Genomic DNA, 18,074 nt, shown 5'->3' with positions numbered 1-18,074 from the left:
AGGGAATCAAGCAGTGAAAGCAGGAAAGTAATTTTTTATCTTGTGTTACTCAAAAGATCCCAGGCACCCTAGAAGTCTGAACAAATATGGGTTATCCCCAGACCCTAAAAGCATTGTCTCTAAACTGGAAGATGTTAAATTCACAGCCCATTGAGCGTTGTGGAGCTCAGCCAGCCATCTCCCATACCGTGTTGCATATGATGCTGAAAAACATGGTTGTACTGACAGCTTCCTTATGACTGTCTGTGGTTTTTATCTGATGTTTTCACTGAACATGCAAAATCCACCACTATTAAATCCTACTTGTTTCTCTGCAAGTACTCTTTACTAACTAGAGAAAAAGTATCACAGAATCACAGAATGCATTTCATTGATCTTAGCTTACTCGTGCTTCAGCTGAAATCTATAGCTGTAGGTATTACTTTTATTAGCTAGACTTGATCCATCCATTTCCATCAGTTTTCTGTTTTCAACTGTTAAATCCTCTATCCAACAATACAATCAGTATTTATTGCATCATAAATTCCTCACACTCAAATCATAAACCATATGAAAACCTGTGTTGTGCAACACTGATGTTCTTAAATCAAGCTAACGAAAGTCAAGAAAACATCCAGAGTTATATCAAATACACTGGACCAAAATGCATTTTATTGCCTAAGCAAGAGGCACATTTTTGTGCAGTCTGAAAAAAAAAAAAAAAAAAGACCACAATGGAGAAAAAAAATCATAGCTTTAACTCATCTCTTTGTGCCCAGATAATTGCTACATGAAATTTTATTTTATAATTTTTATAGCAAAAACACTTGAGGACTCATGCATTGTTTGGGAACAGTCTGCTTAGGATATAATTTGGCTTGGGATATAATTTGGCTTGAATGAGAAAGACTTCACTTAGATTTAGCTCAAATTACTGTTGGTATTTATATATAAATGCGTGGCAAAATTAACTTGTTTCTTTTTGGTCTTATTTTGGCTTCTATTTAGCATTTTTCTTAGAAAAACAATCTCCTCGTGATAATATACATCAATAAACAAATAAAGCATAACTTGGAATGTTCTCTGGGTTTTACCAGAGCAATTACAAGGCTTATGCGATCCTAGAAGTCTAATGAAATGCCTCAGGGTCTGTGGAGCCATTGCAGTCTGTTCTGTAAATGAACTTCTAGCTGCTGCATGATCAGGACAGTATTATGCACTGGGAAAACCATACTAGAACAGAGCCAGGTGAATGCTGAATACAAATAATTGCATTCCAGTTTAATCATCACTCTTAATGCAGAAGACTGTGTTAAAATAATTATTTAAAAAAAAAAAAAACCTTTGTAATTCAAGTATTGATTACCTTTCTAGAAAACAAATACTTAAGAGTTCTGTGGGAGCCCCACAGTTTTAGAACCTCCCAGCCAAAGAAGCCTAGGATTAAAAGTTCCACATTTCCACTATATGTAGTCCAACCATACATTTGGCAATCACTCCAACTCTATCAAAGAAGCAGAGACATCATCAGATGTCAGATATTCAAGTTAAGGCTGTTCTCTGAATCTGCCTAAATATTTGAAATACAGAGAAGTTCAGAAAACACTGGGGTTCCTATAACTAGTAATTTTGTTAGCATGGGTTTTTCCTCAAATGCACTCTGTTATTAACTTTAAAGGATGGAAATGAGAAAAGACTGGAAAGTAACTGCATTAAGATACAGCAACTAACTACACATTACAATTTAAAGGAAAATAAAACTCCACTGGCCCAAATATTTGCACGAGTGCATAATTCTCCTCTGATTTTTAATATAAATGGGAGGGGGATAAGAGGTTATATCACATAAGAAGCAGCTGATAAAGGTGAGATACCCTACTGTACACACAGCCTTTTGATCACTGTTAATCATTGGTGGCCTTATGATAGAACAGACATCCATTAGAAGTTAAGTTTTATTCAACCATTTACTGAATCTATTTGACATAAAGTATATTAAGTTACTATATCAGAAAGTGTCATCTACTAACCACCCTGACTTCACAACAATAGCTGGAAAGCATTCTAAGGCATATCTCTTCAGTTACTCTCCTGAAATATTTGCAGCCAAGTTTTTATTCTCAGGCACGTAAATAAGGGAGATAAGATTGACCAGGAACTCATATAACATTGTGTTTTCATGGGACAACTGGATTTTGAAACCATTCATAGAATTAGGCTTTCAGCTGCCCTTTGATTGAGTTGGGAAAATGAAAATGCACTGATCCCCAAATCATATTTTGCATTTTAGATTTGTGTTGCATTGCTTTTTGCTTTCCTAATTTTTTGCCTACACTGTTCTTCGACCCTCACTGTTCTCTGTCTCTCTTATCTGTATTCCCTTTGTTCCTTTCTTCTTTTGAGGTTCTAGTTATTTCTGTGACACCAGAGTCAGTTACTCCTCTGATCCCAGTCCTATCCTGCTTCTGATACTAAAGCTCTTACATCAGTGATCAGCAAAACTCATTCTGAACACGGAGCTGACACCCCCAATATGTGATGCTCCCAGACTTGCAGTGTTCTAGTTCCCTACCTGCTAGGCATTGAATAGAACTTCCCTCGCTTCCTTACTCAAGCTGCTGGGCTGGATGAGACTGGCTCCTGTTTGAAGTTCAACAGGGAGCCCCACCTGTATGAACTGGCAGAGTGGTGAGAGAGTCACCCCCAGCAGTAGGAATCTGATCAATACTAAAGACCAACTCTCACACGCTCAATCAGGTTTGTGCAGGCAATGCTGCAAAGGAATGAGATAAAACACTTCCTTTATCAGATGGATAGTTTCTACTTTTGCTTTCTAAAATATTCATTCATACGTTGCTTTTCAGATGAATAGAAATACTAAAGAAATACTAAAACAGTGTGAAATGACCTTCTTTCCTTTCCCTTCAGGGTGCATCGATTCTCAGGATGCTTCGAGACTGGATTACACCAGAACTTTTCCAGAAAGGGTGTCAGGTATGAGCGGCACCAAAACATGCCAGGAGGGCAGCCCTTCCTCATGGGGCAGGAGCAAAGCCATTATTCAAAAAGTGAATATAAAAAAATCTGCTATTAATAGGAGAAACATTCAGCTTATTTCAGTGCTGAGTGGACAGTTTCAAGGAAAAGTTCCACTCTCCCACAAAACAGGAATGCAAACTGCAGCAACATTTGATAGTTTGCCAATGAGGACCAAAATTTATGACTGATAGCAAAGAAGCCTCTTAGACTGTGGAGTTCATCCTGTTGTTAGCTAGAATTCCCTCTTTCAGCTGTAAAGCATGTCGGCAGCTTTATGCGACCAACTGAACCCAGCCAGCTTTGCAGGGAAATTCTTACAGATGTAAGCTGCTCCGTGCCCTAAGATGACCTGATGCTGGAGCACCAGCATAAGGGAGCAGAGGTAACTGGGAGTAGAAAAGGGAGACATTGTCTAGTTCATAGTTTTCTCTCTTGAAGGAAAAAAATGTGGTACTACTAAGCTACAAAAATGGAAAATAGCATAGAGGACACCATCCAGAAATAAAGTTATCTGCTCTTTCCTCTGAATCAATATCTGATGTCTCTGGAAAGTTACAGTGGAGATTTACCAAATGCACTTAGTTCTTCCTCTTCTAGAAAGCACATTTATGAGCAGCTACAGGAAAGTCGTATTTTCCTCGTTTTTTCCTTCCATATATTCAATCAGGACAGTCCTACAATATAGGAAAACCACCTTGTCCACAAAAGATAAATGCTGCTTCTTTACTCAGAGGTTTCAAAACAACAAATTAGGTAGCTGTAGCCAACAATGAGACAAACAGCACCATCTACTGACTAAACCTCACCAGGTCCAGTTAACAGGGTAGGGAAGCACAAATTAAACTGATAAAAAACATGCAGGACAGGAGCAGTGTTTAAAGCAGGCAGACATACCATTATTTCTTATAACGCTATTTTTACTATACCATTTTGATCACATCTTAGAGGTGACCAGGATTCCCTGCTTCCACAGCCAGTTAAATCTCCTGAAATAACTTCCCTATTATAACAACCTCTTTCATTATACAGAAAACTGCACTAGCACATGCTGCTGTCCATTCAAATGAAATACAAAGAACACACAAACCTGCTGACTTTCAGCGTTATGGGATACATACAAAGGAAGTTTATCAGATGAATATGGACTCATTTAATTGTGTTAATACAAGATAGATGTATCAGGGACCTTTATGCTCAGAAACATATCTTCAGTGAGCAACTTTATTTTCCCTAATGCTATTTTTTGACTTTGCTGGCTTTCTCCTTGAGACGGATACACTTAACACAGTTGTTCATAAGATGCAAAGTTCTCATCTGGAAAATATATGTAGATATATGTGTAGGTGTGTGTATATAGATAATCATAATGTTTTATGAGTGATTTAAAGTATTTCAGTACTTTCCCACCTACAACGTTATCACTAGAAAATGCTTCTTTTTTATTTAACAGACCTTTTCAGTATTTCTGAGGAACCTCTCCACATTTTCACCTTAGGCAAAGCTAGAAGCATTGCTTAGAGCAACTGTTTGTATCCTGTACTCATGAAATTAAGGCAACAGATCTCCTTTTTTAGAACAGATTAAAACATTCCTGGGGCATTGTACTAGAACAGTGTTGTGGTAAATGCTGCCTGTAAAGATGGAGAAATAGACCAGTGTACAAATTGCTCAAAGTCCCTCCAGATTCAATAAAATGTCACCCACAGATACTCCACGCAACCGATCCTACTTGAATACATGTACTGTTTTCACAGGCAACAATTTAAAAAAAAAGATCATATTTTTACAGTCTTCTACCTTTTCTAGGCATATTTGAAGAACCACCATTTCCAGAATGCCAAGACACAACATTTTTGGGAAGCTCTGGAAATGGTACGTACCCATGCTGTCACCTACACAAGTTTCAGTTCTCACTCTACTGATTTCAGTTTCCTAAACATTTTATATTCTATAGCTATTCTGTCAACAAGAGATCATAAGCTCGGCAGCCTCCCAGAATATTACAACATCACTTCTTTCTTGAAACTTTATATTATTTCTTCATTTTTTTGCAGAAGAGTGTGGGGAGTGGAATAAGAAAAAAAAAAAAAAAAAAAAAGAAAGAAAAAAGAAAAGGAGGCCTTGTTAACAAATAACCTGCTTCTGAAACATCCCTTCTGCCCTCCAAACTCACTTGATGGGTGAAAACACTCCTCATTCACCACACACACACCACACTCTCAGTCATCTCTAACCAATTTCGTATGTTTGAAAGCTCTCAATATTATAAAGCTCTGTTTTCCAATTTTCAGCAGGCTTGTTCCATGCCACACCACTTTCTGATCTTTCCCTTTCTTTATGGCAGACCTGTTTCTTCCTATCTCATTATCCTCTAGAAGCCCACATAGATATGACCAGGTTCTTCCCTAATGCTATTGATTCCCTTCCCTTCCCTCAGGGTGCACACTCATCCAACCCAAGTTGCACCCAGGTGTTCCCTTTATAGTTCCCTTTTTCTCCTTGATGTCATGCTTCTTCCTCCTCAGCTATGTCCTCTCTCTGGTTCTCTGCATCTTCACATCACCGGCTTTATCTGAAAAAGTATGCAGAGCATAATCCTTCCCTCACACTCAGCAGTCCAAGGAGATAGAAGCAACTTTCTCCAGCTTCCGCCTTTAGAACAGAAATTCCTGATCCACAGAAGAGACCAATTTTACATTAGTTTAGTTGCGGGTGATAACAGCGGCTCCCCATTTACAGTTGAAACAAAGCATGCTGCAATGCAACTTCTAGCTTTGAGAAGTCTTTTTACATTCTTCCTGTCCTGTTCTATCACTTTCTTTAAATAAAAAAAGAGTGCTAGCTTGCAGCATGCAAGGTGCCCCCCTCAAAGAACCCTCAGTATTTCTTGCCCATGTTACCAGCCATTCTCCTTCCCACATAATTCTTATTTCCTCTGTCTGAGTTCAAGTTTCTAGATAATTCTTTCTATTAAAATTATTTTGTTGTTGTTGTTTTTCTCTTGGTCATGAGTTTGCTTTTGCCCTGCAACCTTCTCCCATCATTCACAGGCAAGTAATAAACCTGTAAGTGAAGTCATGGACACATGGACAAGGCAGATGGGCTACCCTGTTTTGGAGATGGGAAATAATTCAGTATTCACACAGAAACGTTTTCTCTTGGATCCCAATGCAGATATTTCTTCTCCTCCTTCTGATCTCGGGTAAGACCCTCTGTAAATATCTGTCCAAACCAGGTAGAAATCCTGTACAGATACCCTCTCTTACTGACATACAAATAGGCAGCATTATTCTCCCTCTTGGTAAACTTACTCCCAGTGCATGTTTAAAATAAATAAATAAATAAAGCAGGAATTTAGATGCAAATATTACAAATTTAGGACAGCCTCAGCCCTTTGTCTCAGGGCTTCATCATCAATCACCACAGAATGAAATTGGACAGGGTCTCTCACAAGACTTCATTTCCATACTCAGACAGCTCAGATGATTGCAAAGCATCTGCTGAATAACTACAAATTACAGTCTGTCAGAATTAAGAAAACTGCCACAAAAATTGTCTCTACCCAGAAATCAGATATCATGATCCAGATATTTTGTACTACATAAACTTATTCCTTTTCCTACATGATGTAGGATGTATAACGTAATACAATACAGGGTATTCTCTACATCTCTTAAAAGCACAAATCACTGTGAAATAATTAGTCATTAATAAGTAATACTGAGTCTTATCCAGAGTTGTTTTTTTCCTGTTTAGCTCAGGCTAAGTGTCAAACAGCCATCTGAAAGAAACAAGGGTAGACATCTCAGGCTCATATGTAGCCAGACAACCAGATGTAGACACTTATCATCTATTCAGAACAGGTGGGATACTATAGGAAAGTGTATTGGTTATCAGATTATTAATTTACAGGGAGATTAATCCTGCCTGGGGATTGGAGAGACAGCACTGAAAAGTGAATAACTCTATTTATTCTTAGTCCCAATTTTTAGGCAGCACAATTTTTCTAGTAGTTAGCAAAAGGTATTGAAATTAACCCGTATTAGGAAGGTTTAATTCCTTCAGTCAGACTGATAGAACAAAATCAGTAAAACTTGCCTGTATGGACAGCAATTAAGTCTGTCCAAATACACCTTCCCACTACCTGCTGCTAGCTATTTTTACATAAAGAGCAGGAACAAGGAGAAAATGAAGAAACAGTTGTGGGGTTTTTTTGTTTGTTTTTTTTTATGAAAAAGAAAGTACTTAAGCAATAGAAGTCCCCCAGTATTGGCGGTTTTGGACAGACATGAAAAGAGTTAGGATGAGATTATTACCCAAGTATTTATGATGTTGTTCTTCTCCCAACATAAGCAAAAAAAATTGCAGTGTTTTGAAGCTGCAGACTCCAGTCTTGTGCCATATGAAGAGTGGTGTTGCAGACTACACAGGCAAACAATACTTCTTTGTGTTAAAATCTTGACTTACTGCACTAAGATCTGAGAGAGTAGACTCAGGAATCCTACTTTTGCCTGACTTCAAGACTTGGAATGCCTTGTCATTTGTTGAGTAGAAATCCCAACATGTTTCCTGCTTTAACCTATCAGGAAGCTGAGCTTTGTACTGTACCTGCCATTCCTAAAGTGAGCTCGGAATTTGGTTTTGACTGTGCAATGTTTATAAATGGCTTCAAAAGAAACTGTAATGATATATATCATAATACTGATATTATCTATCTCAGGACAGGCTTAATCTCTTGCCTAAAAGCAAGTACCTCCCACTTCCAGCCTCACAGATGAAGGAATGAGGAAGGTCCTGAAGAGATTCTACCCCAAAAATGGGACAGGCCCACTTATTTGTCTGGATTCTGGGTTTTGATTTAAGCAGTGAAAACTCTTAAGTCTTGTATATGCTTTATCCTCTGAAAACTTCATGTGCAGTACCCTGATCTGCCTGCTTGTTTCAAGCTTGTTTGGCTTGAAAGAGTCCTCCCCTGAATGCTGACACTCGAAAGAAAAAGAAGGTTGAAACCTTGTGCTCTTAAAATAGTGCTACTGAGCAAATATATAGCTGCAGTATAGCACATCAGGAACGTGAGCACAACACGCACAGTTGGGAGAACACAGATATTATATCTGACGCTCGGAAAAAGCATTTCTGTGTGCAATCCCAAGACCACATAATGAAAACCAAATAAAATCCCTCTCCTCTCCCCCATTAAATGCATTTAAAAGCCACTTAAAAAAATAATCTTTTATGTGCTTTTTCTCGAGGAAACACAATACTATGGATTCTGGCCAAACAATAACCTCTCTAAATTTTATGGGAATAAGCTCCAGAAAAGGACTCATAAAAACTCAAAAAGTCCCATTAAATATTTTTTAGAAGATACGAAACATTAGCTGATGTTTCTTCCTGGAGACAAGACATACAATTACCTTCATTTTGGCATTTCCTGAAAATTAACAACCAATCATTTAATACAGAGTTGTAAGCAAGTTCTCCTATAGCACTTGTCACAAAGGTGTTTATATAGAAAAGTCTCCCTGAGTTGGACTGTAATATGCTAACATGGAACAGCAGATGATTACTCAAAAGGGCTTAATTTCAGCAGCACTACGTAGGTTGTTGTGCAAGTATGCTCACAGCATGCTCTGCCATCCTGTCCCCCTGACTGACCCTTCACAGTCTTGGTCAGACTGTGCTGTGGCTCTCTTACAGCCCTATTGTCTAACCTCCAGACTGTTCTCAACACAGTTGGTTATGGGACACAGCCCAGACTGAGAAGCCCGCATCTAGCCACTGTGGCTACTCGTGCATGTAAGGAGTGAGAAGTAAGGTCGCATTTGGTATTTCAGTTTTCTCATCTGTTAAAAAGGTTTAATAACACTTAACCACTTGTTAATAACACTTAGCCACTTGTTTCAAGTGAGCACTGTGAAGATTAACTGGTGTCTGCACAGAGCCCTGGACATATTAACACTGACATGAATCATCCACGTACAATCATCTTTTACTAAATTAATTGCTGTACTCCTTGTTATTATCTGACATGACATGAAGATGGTACTTAAAAGAGCTGCACGTTCCAGTGTTATGGTAATAAGCTACACAGCATAACACACCAGAAATTCATCTGCACAGTCTCTGATTGTGGGTAATTACCCTCTCCAGCATAGTCACCAAGAGGGGGAGGCTGTATTCAGAAGGATATGGCCCTAACGCTTATACTGATTTTCTAAAAATAAAAAAAGAAATGATTCTCTGTAGACATATAATCAACAACATACCATAGTAACTTAGACTAACACATCAACGTTGGACTCTGGACAAAACCTTACTCTACTCTCTTTCTTAGTTCACCAGTCGCATTTTGAGAACTTTCTATAAATACAAAGAGAAGCTATTTTTTATTCTCCATCTCTAGAACATGAACACACTCAGACATTTCATGCTTTTTAGTTTGCTTTTCAGGGAGTATAACTGCCCCAATCATACCACAGCAATGTCTGACATTTTGTTCTCTGAATAGACTATCACAGTACAGAAATGTCTTTGTAACATAGACAACAGCTAATGGTAAAATGCTTGGGAGGGCAAGTTATGAGAGATATTTAGTAGATGAATATGTTGCTTCATAAGACATGATGTACACATTTAGCCCAATACAAGTATACGCTGGAGTTTTATTTTTAGCTTTTGCTTTCAAATATAATTTGATTATTTTTCCCTTTAAATAATTTCAGCTACAAATGGAATATACCAGTGAAATGGGGACTGGGGAATTCAACAAATTACATGTTCTACAACACCTCTGATTCTGCAGGTAAACTTCCTTGATTCTTTTATGAGTAATAAATAAATAAAGATTTTCAGTATCATTTTTCAGCCTAATCACAGAGGTCTCCATTTTAAATTTAACAAACCAGCTGCCCCAGTGTAACTCATCATTTTAACACAAGTGCCGGTATCCAGTCCATAATGCCCACACTAACTCATAAAGACTCAAAGCCACTTAAGAAAAAAAATAACTAAGTTGAGACTTGGATCTTGTTTTGATACTCATTAAAACCAAATATTACTTTTGGAATTAAGGCATCTCCAGTGAGTTCTGTGTTATTTAAGATGCACCAACTAATCACTGTTTGTTTGTTTTCAGGAATTACAATAACATCAACTGCTAATTCCTTTCTGAACGTTAATCCAGACCACATTGGATTCTATCGTGTGAAATACGATAGTCAAAATTGGGCCACATTAAGCACAAGTCTGGTCAACAACCATGAAGTGAGTGTGACAGTATTAACCTGTCTGGTCTGTCTCTAACAGAGGTTTATAAAGGCAGGCTTCTTTTTTTGGGGGGGGGAGGGAAAGGGGGAGTTCTGCAAATAATCCATGTATTTTTGATGACTCTCATCCTCTTTCTGTACAGACTTTTTCAGCTGCTGACCGTGCAGGGATTTTGGATGATGCCTTTTCCTTAGCAAGGTAAACTAATTCCCTGCAGAGTCCAGCAGATGTTTTTCAGTTTCCATTTTTCATTAACTAGAATTGACTTGAGTGGCTAAAAGAAATTTTCTGAATTGCTCTTAATTGCTTTTTACCTTATGTTTCCCTTTCAAAGGAGCAAATAAGAGTAACTTGCAGTGTCAATATAGTCAAGAGCAATGCTCCCTCTCTACTCAGTGGAGGAAAAAAGATGTCTTTAATTGCAGAGGTTTCAGAAAGGGGTACTTTTATCATGTAGGAAATGATTATAGAAGTACTTCAGAAGATGCTATGTATCCAGAATATCAGAAGCATGCCTAGAACACATAGATTGACATTAGGAACTTACCACCACATAAGCTATCTTCCTTAGAATCATGCTTGGAAACTCCTAGCTCTTGTACCTGGCCTCACTGATGCAGATAAACTTTGGGTGAGCAATGTTAACAACTACTAAGTCTGAAGCTCCTCAGCACTTCGGGATGTCTACAGAACTAGCAATTTCTTCTATATGGCTGGTGTTAATGTAGTCAGTTAAGGGCTACTCAATTCTGGGAGCTCTGGACCCATATAATATGGGCAACTTCCTCATTACAGCAAGAGCTTCTGCAATTAGACACTGACCAACAGCGATTCTCAGTGGTGTCTTTGGAAAAGACCTCTAGATTCCATTCCAGACTATTTTCCCCCTCCTAAAATTTATTATTTCAGACATTCTAAAGTGAGTAATGTTTTAGCATCTTTAAAGAAGCAAGTTCTCCAAATCCATTAAAATAAAAGAAGTTCTGTTTTCTCACTTCTCAGAGCTGGACTTGTGGATTACTCTGTTCCCCTGGATCTCACAAGATACCTAATAAATGAAACACATTATTTACCTTGGCACCGAGCTATATCAGCTGTGACTTACATTGCAGACATGCTTGAAGATGATACAAATCTCTATCTCCGGTTTCAGGTGATGAAGCAAAAATACATTCCTGCATGGGATCAGTGGATCTGACAGTTGAGAATCTGTAATGGCAATAATATTGAAGTTTGATTGATTTTCAGTGTTGCTGAGCTATCAGTAATTTGTTTTTGTTACTGTACTCTTAAACAAATGCTAAAAACTGCTTAGCACTGATTTCTGAATTATCTGAACTGCCAATTCAGGTCTTTGTATTTGGAGGAAATAAATTATGCCTGCTTACTCTTATAATCAACCACCATAAGTCACAGTACAGAGATTTGTTTGTCAAGGCTGCCCTGCATACAACAAATAAGTACGTACAGGGCAGCAAGAGCTCTGACACCTGTCCTCAGCACGAAGGATGACTGTATCTCAATATGGCAGTCAGAAGATTTGACAGTTGACCTGAAGCTGAACATGATTTAATGGTCACTAAAATAACTATGTCCTCAAGTCAAGTTTACCTTTGGGAAAAAGTTATGGCAGTGTGCCCTTGCTATACGCTGGCTTCCATTCTGGGGCAAAGACAAAGCTGGAAAGAAGCAAGCTGGCTTTTGTTCTACCAGCATATCAGTGTTACAAGAAAAAATGCATGAACACGTTCAGATTTGACGTGTCATGGTGAGCTGGAAAGATCGTGTGTGTGTGCATGTTTATATCCCTGTTCGTTTAAGATATGGTAGTTCTTGGAAAATGAAAGGAAATAAATTATAAATGTAAATATACTGCCATTTAATGAAATCTATACAAACAACCATCTCTTTTTCTACCCCAGGAATACTTTCGCTATCTAGTAAAACCCATTGTGAATAAACTGAGCTGGAGTGATACTGGAAGCCATCTGGACAGGTTGAACAATCTTTTTACTTTTCTTGATCATATAATTGTTGGATTCAAGGAGTGCTAAGCAGAAGGGAAATCTTTCTATCTCTCTTCCCCCCTCTTTTAAAGGCTTCTTCGTGCATCTGTTCTAGACTTTGCGTGCAGTATGAATGATGCAGAATCTCTTAAAAATGCTTCTCAACAATTCGAGCAATGGCTACAAGGACAAACGTGAGTTCTCATGTGTCCTGGCAAAGGACACTGCGTGTGACTTGGTCACAAATCTCCATCAGGAAAAGTGGGAAAAATATTGGAACACTTTTTTTTTTTCCTAGCATTGCTGTAAATCTCAGACTCCTGGTATATCGCTATGGGATGCAGAATTCAGGCAATGAGTCATCATGGAATTACATGTTTGAGAAATACCAGGAAACTCCATTAGCACAAGAAAAAGAAAAACTCCTGTATGGCCTGGCATCAGTGACTAACATCACCCTTTTGGACAGGTGATTTCTATACACAAAGATTATTCTTTCCCTAGAGCTGCAACTATTCACTGTTTACTCTTTCATTTCTCTTCTTTCCTGTGCAGTCATCTTTGTCAGATTACAATATGCAGAATGCAACACATTCTCTAGAACATTTATTTAACACCCACCTCTGAGATTGCATTATAGGAGAAAAAAGCCTTGCTACTTTAGTGGACAGATAATGAACACACGGTAGTTTCTGCAAACAATCAAAAGCCTTCAGCTTTTCCATCAGTACCTTTACCTTGTGTAATTTTAGCTGCCTAATAGTGAGGCATCAGGAGAAGATTCCTATTCTACATTTCCTCTATAATCTGAAAAGAAAGACATGACTGTTCATCCCAGGCCAGGTATGGGTTCCCATCAGTGGGAAAAACTTCATTCAGCAGTGGGGAATCTGGATATACTGGTCTGTGCAGCTGTCAGACCAAGCGAGCATCTCCCCAGCCTGCCACTCTGCTGGGATGCACCAACTCCTTTAAGTGTATCTCACAATTTGGCATGTAGTTGCACCATAGAGCAGATCTGCTGGCAAATGTCCTCACTGAAGCCATTTACCACTTTGTTGGAGCCTTGTTTAAATATCATGAAATGGAGCAGTCTGCTTGAAAGTTCAGACAAGATGGAATAAGAAAATATAGGAGATACAGGAATAGTTAATATAAAAGATAATTAGAATAGTGGTAGGATGCAACTCTATTCATAATTTTTGTAGCCAGAACAGCCACAACCTAAATGCAACTGATAACTAATCACTGTCATGATGAGGATATAAATTAATAATCTATATCAACCTAAATTTGCTGAAAATAAAGACCTGCTCCTAAATTAGGGAGAATGTATATATTAATTTACTATTAAAACAGTAAAGGAGGGAAACAGAGCAAACAGGTTGATAAAATTGTGCCTTTCCTATTAGCAAATAGGAAAGAAAAAAAAAACAGCCTTAATCCCAGCACATAACAGCCAAAGGGTGATCTTCTATAGCTGCCACTGTGAAGCTAAGACCATGGTCCTTATCACCCTGCACATGTGCATGGTAAGGGCCCCCTCCTCTGCCAGCCAGAATTATTTGTGCTGTGAGTGGGAGAATAACTGCAGCACATGCAGACAGGCTGTGCCCAGACTAATTCATTTGTGTAAATAAGGATTTCAGAAACAAAGCAACAGCCCAGATTTCAGCATGAGCACATGTCCTCATGTTCCTAAAAGATCTTTATAGCCTGGACTGCTACATTTTGTTAGGGTACTATGGTTAGGCTGTGGTTGGACTTGATGATCTTTGTGGTCTTTTCCAACCTGGGTAATTCTATGATTCTGTGATTCTACTTTTGATGTTTGGATGGGCTGCTGACTGCTCCAACATTGTTTTCACTACATGATTAAAATACTGAAATACTACTGGATTTTAGGTATTTCAAAGAAGCTTAAGATGTATAAGTTCTGCTTCTTTCCTAAAGAGATGTCTAATTCTTCAGGTTTCTTTCAGTATACTATTATCTCATTATACAGTTCTCAACATATAGATAGTTACATTTTAGATTAGCATAGTTCAACTTTCAGATGCTCTAGACAAAAATAGTATCACTACTTGTAAACAAGCTGTTGAATGAGGTGGCAAAAACTTGGCAGATGTAGATACTAACATTGCATTATTTTTCATTCTCCTCAGCTAAGTCTCCATTGAAAGTGTTAAGTTACTACTTGCTTTCCCTGGGCGTTCACAAAAGGTTCACACTGATCCTTATGGGATTTCTCTTAGGTATCTGAAATACGTCTACAACTCCAGCCTTATCAAAAGCCAAGATGTGTTCACAGTTCTGAGATACATTTCCTATAACATGTATGGAAAAACAATGGCCTGGGACTGGATTCGTCTTAACTGGGAATACTTAGTTGGCAGGTATGTGAAGGAACTCATTTGGATCTACATTCACTTGTGCATCTTCTCATATGCCAGGCCACTCTATATTTTCAGCTATACAGCTATAATCACTGCCTTCTTTTATTTATTTATTTATTTATTTATTTATTTATTTATTTATGGAAAGACAAAGTTTGACATTGTTCTTTAATTTCTATAAAAGCAAATGATTCTTATAGTCAGCTCCTATTTATTATGGAAACCAAAAAGCATATGCAACATAATTGTAGCCACCTGCTATGAAAAAATATTTTGTTGCTAGCTTAGAATCCATTATTTCCCTAAATAACCGCTATCAAGAAGCAGTGATTAAAAAAGTATAGAAAGTTCTACCAGTGTGTAGAAATCTTGCAATTGGACAGAAATACTCTGCAATAGTCATGTGTTCACGCTGATGTAGAGTTTTCTTTTTATAAATTTCATAACAAGAAGATGGTGTACAGAGAGGTAATATTAAAATTCCTCCTGATGGTGATAGCAAGCAGCATAGGTAAAGATGAGCAGCTGAATTACGAGTGAACCATTTAGTTTTGCTCTTCACTCTCCTTCCTTCCCCTTTTAAACAATGTGTGAAGGCACAGAAGCCAAACACACCTGCCAGCCTAGAGCTGTGAACCTGACTGCATTTCTGCTGCTCAGCAGTTTGGTTCCAAAACAGTGGGAAGTCCTGAGAGGAAAAAAAAGTCTTTAAACACACAATTTCCAATGTGAAACAATAAGCTACTGGCTGTAAAATTAAAAAGAAAACAAAATAAAACAAACAGAAAAGATCATTCCATTAGTTGACATATTTCAGAACAGTACAGGTATTCTGTAGGAGCACCATTTTTCAAGTATTTCCAAAAATACCAAAATTTGGGTGCATGTTCTGTTATATTGCATTTAGAAGTTTAAGCTTCGGATAACTGATTGTGCCATTTATCTTGAACAGTTTTGCATCAAATGTTGTTTGATGTTTTGTTCTGTTTTCCTAGATTCACTATCAATGATAGAAACCTTGGCCGCATAGTAACTATCAGCCAGAACTTCAACACTGACCTCCAGCTTTGGCAGGTACGGTGCCAGCATTTCTCTCAGTTTTACGAAGGCATATTTTGAAACCTACTAGTTGGAAAGCTTGATTTTTTTATCCACTAAGTGTGTACAGCAGTATGAATTATATCCAGTATTACAAGCCTGAGCTTCAATATTTCACTTAGCCAAAACCTACTTGCCCAACAGTAGTATGATTTTCTTCATGTCAGTTCTTTTTCTCTCTCTTTTCCAGATGGAAAATTTCTTTGAGAAATATCCTAATGCTGGGGCAGGAGAATTGCCCAGGAGTCAATCAATCGAGCAGGTCAAGAACAATATTCAGTGGCTGAAAGAAAACAAGGAGGAGATACAAATGTGGCTGGAGGCATGGACAGGCCCTTGAAGTCTTTGTTAAAAACATCAGGCACTCATTCTGGGCATGCAGATCCTCAGATATTTAGCAATGTGGATTTCTCAACTAGGCAACTTAGAGGACCAAGGTCTATTATTTTTTCTACAGACACTCAGGAGACCACTGCCAGAGCAGTGTTTGTATAGCTGCTGATCCTGGATCCTGCCAGTACTTGTGCACATGAATACCTTTATATTTTGAGATATCAATTTTCCAGAACAAATAGGACAAATATTTCGAGTTATTCAAGGCAGAAGTGATGGCAGCAAGGGGTCCTTGCTGATCAAGCTGGTCTCAGACCTTCCATGAACCACTCTGAAAATCTACTTCTTGGTTCATACAGAAGTTTATCTACTACACTCAGGGATTCCTTTCCAAATGCACCTTGTGGGACCTTTGGATATTAAGCAGCAATATTAACTTCGCTTGAAAATCATCCCCTATATTTATATCCATACAAATTTTGCATTTGGAATTTAGCTCTGCCTTCTTATACTACAGAAGGGCCAGTTAAGCTTCCTCCTCCACCAATTTTGGAAGTTTAACTACAGGTACACAAATGATCAATATTATCAGCTTCTTTTTCAATGTTATTAGTTGAAATTCTGTAGCTTAGGGAAGCAGTTGTCTTGGTTATTTTTGTCTTATTTCTAAGTCTTGTTAAAAAAAACTTGTGGCAGCCATTACTGCAAACAAGATAGATGGTACTTTGTCTCTTTTCTTAAGGAAAAATAAAATTTAAAAATCTATCCAGAATTTTGCCTTTTTCTAATAATAGGAAAAGCATGCAGAAAAGCAACTGTTTCATAGCCCAGCTTATGATACATACAGCTGTAGTGACTTTAAAGGGGGAAAAAATTATTGTCTCTGAAGAACTGTAAATACAGCAAAATGAGGTAGGGGGAGCAATTCAGTCCACTGCAGAAGCAAAGGAAGCAAACAAATGACTCTCCATTCCCAGTCCCTCTGTCAACTGCTAGTCTGGAGAAGGCACAGGGGCATCTCTGCCTGCCTGCCCTGGGTTGTGTTCTGACATGGCACAAGTAGCACACATCAGCATCAGCACCATCTTCATGGCCTTCTTCCCTGCTCTTCTGAGTGGAAAGAAGCAGCAGGAGTGAGCCAGCTTGAGTTGGCCCCTGTCTGAGTGCCCTGGGAGCAGGCCTGTAAGTATCTTCCTTTTCATAGATCTGAGAGAGGTGAGGCACAGCTGTCTGGAAACTATGGGGGGATGGGATGATAGAAGCATGGAATAACACTTGTCTTTCCTTTTTCCATTCCAAGGGATAGCACTGAAGAGATGGCTCTAATGTAAAGAAATTCTGGGGTACAAGAGAAGCATATATAGGCCCAGATGGAAAGACTTCACCCCACTCCTCCAGGAGATTTCAGGCTGGTATAGATTTGGGCCTCTCCCAAGATACTCAAACAGCTGTGACAAGTCCAGACAGACCTGGTGACCAAGCCAGTTATTCTGTGAAAGGAAAATGTCAGTAGCCATTTACCTAATGTAAACAAAATACAAAAGGGTGTTGACTAAGAACAGTAACAACTTAATGTAAACGCCAGCTTCTTTTCTCTGGCAAAGAGTCAGCAAAGGGCCAAGCAATTTCTTCCAGCTTTTGTAACAGCTCACTCTGACACGTAGAGAACCGTGAGTGAAGCAGCTACCTAGATGCAAGCTACCAGCAGGTCAGGATGTAGGGAGAGGGCTGGCCCTGTTCAGCTACCTGCTCCAGAAGAGACATGGCAATTCACTTTCATCGTTTCCTTCTTCCAGGGAGTGAATTGAAACAACAGAAGGCACCTCTCTTGGTTTCAAGGTCACAAACGGGTTTGGTTGCCCCACATTGTAATGCTATTGGCATGTTGCAAGGTTGTGACTCTACAGCAGAGTGTATGATCAGCTAACAGAAATTTCCTTTGTACTACCAGCGC

The 18,074-nt window shown here is 38.5% G+C and overlaps 1 protein-coding gene across 1 annotated transcript in view; it reads left to right on the top strand.

Annotated features, from left to right (window-relative positions):
- Positions 1 to 16,885, top strand: part of ENPEP (glutamyl aminopeptidase) — a 33,169-nt gene extending 16,284 nt beyond the window's left edge. The window contains exons 8-20 of the mRNA XM_015861991.2: positions 2,908 to 2,973; positions 4,825 to 4,890; positions 6,069 to 6,220; positions 9,744 to 9,823; positions 10,157 to 10,284; positions 10,430 to 10,485; positions 11,290 to 11,440; positions 12,210 to 12,283; positions 12,386 to 12,487; positions 12,592 to 12,762; positions 14,549 to 14,689; positions 15,685 to 15,763; positions 15,978 to 16,885. Of these exons, the coding sequence (XP_015717477.1) occupies positions 2,908 to 2,973; positions 4,825 to 4,890; positions 6,069 to 6,220; positions 9,744 to 9,823; positions 10,157 to 10,284; positions 10,430 to 10,485; positions 11,290 to 11,440; positions 12,210 to 12,283; positions 12,386 to 12,487; positions 12,592 to 12,762; positions 14,549 to 14,689; positions 15,685 to 15,763; positions 15,978 to 16,127 (1,416 nt within the window). The 3' untranslated portion in view covers positions 16,128 to 16,885. The remainder of the gene's footprint in view (positions 1 to 2,907; positions 2,974 to 4,824; positions 4,891 to 6,068; positions 6,221 to 9,743; positions 9,824 to 10,156; positions 10,285 to 10,429; positions 10,486 to 11,289; positions 11,441 to 12,209; positions 12,284 to 12,385; positions 12,488 to 12,591; positions 12,763 to 14,548; positions 14,690 to 15,684; positions 15,764 to 15,977) is intronic.
- The last annotated feature ends 1,189 nt before the right edge of the window (positions 16,886 to 18,074 follow it).

The sequence above is a fragment of the Coturnix japonica genome, chromosome 4, assembly GCF_001577835.2.
Source record: "Coturnix japonica isolate 7356 chromosome 4, Coturnix japonica 2.1, whole genome shotgun sequence".
NCBI lineage: Eukaryota > Metazoa > Chordata > Aves > Galliformes > Phasianidae > Coturnix > Coturnix japonica.
This window is presented reverse-complemented; position numbering and strand designations above follow the sequence as displayed.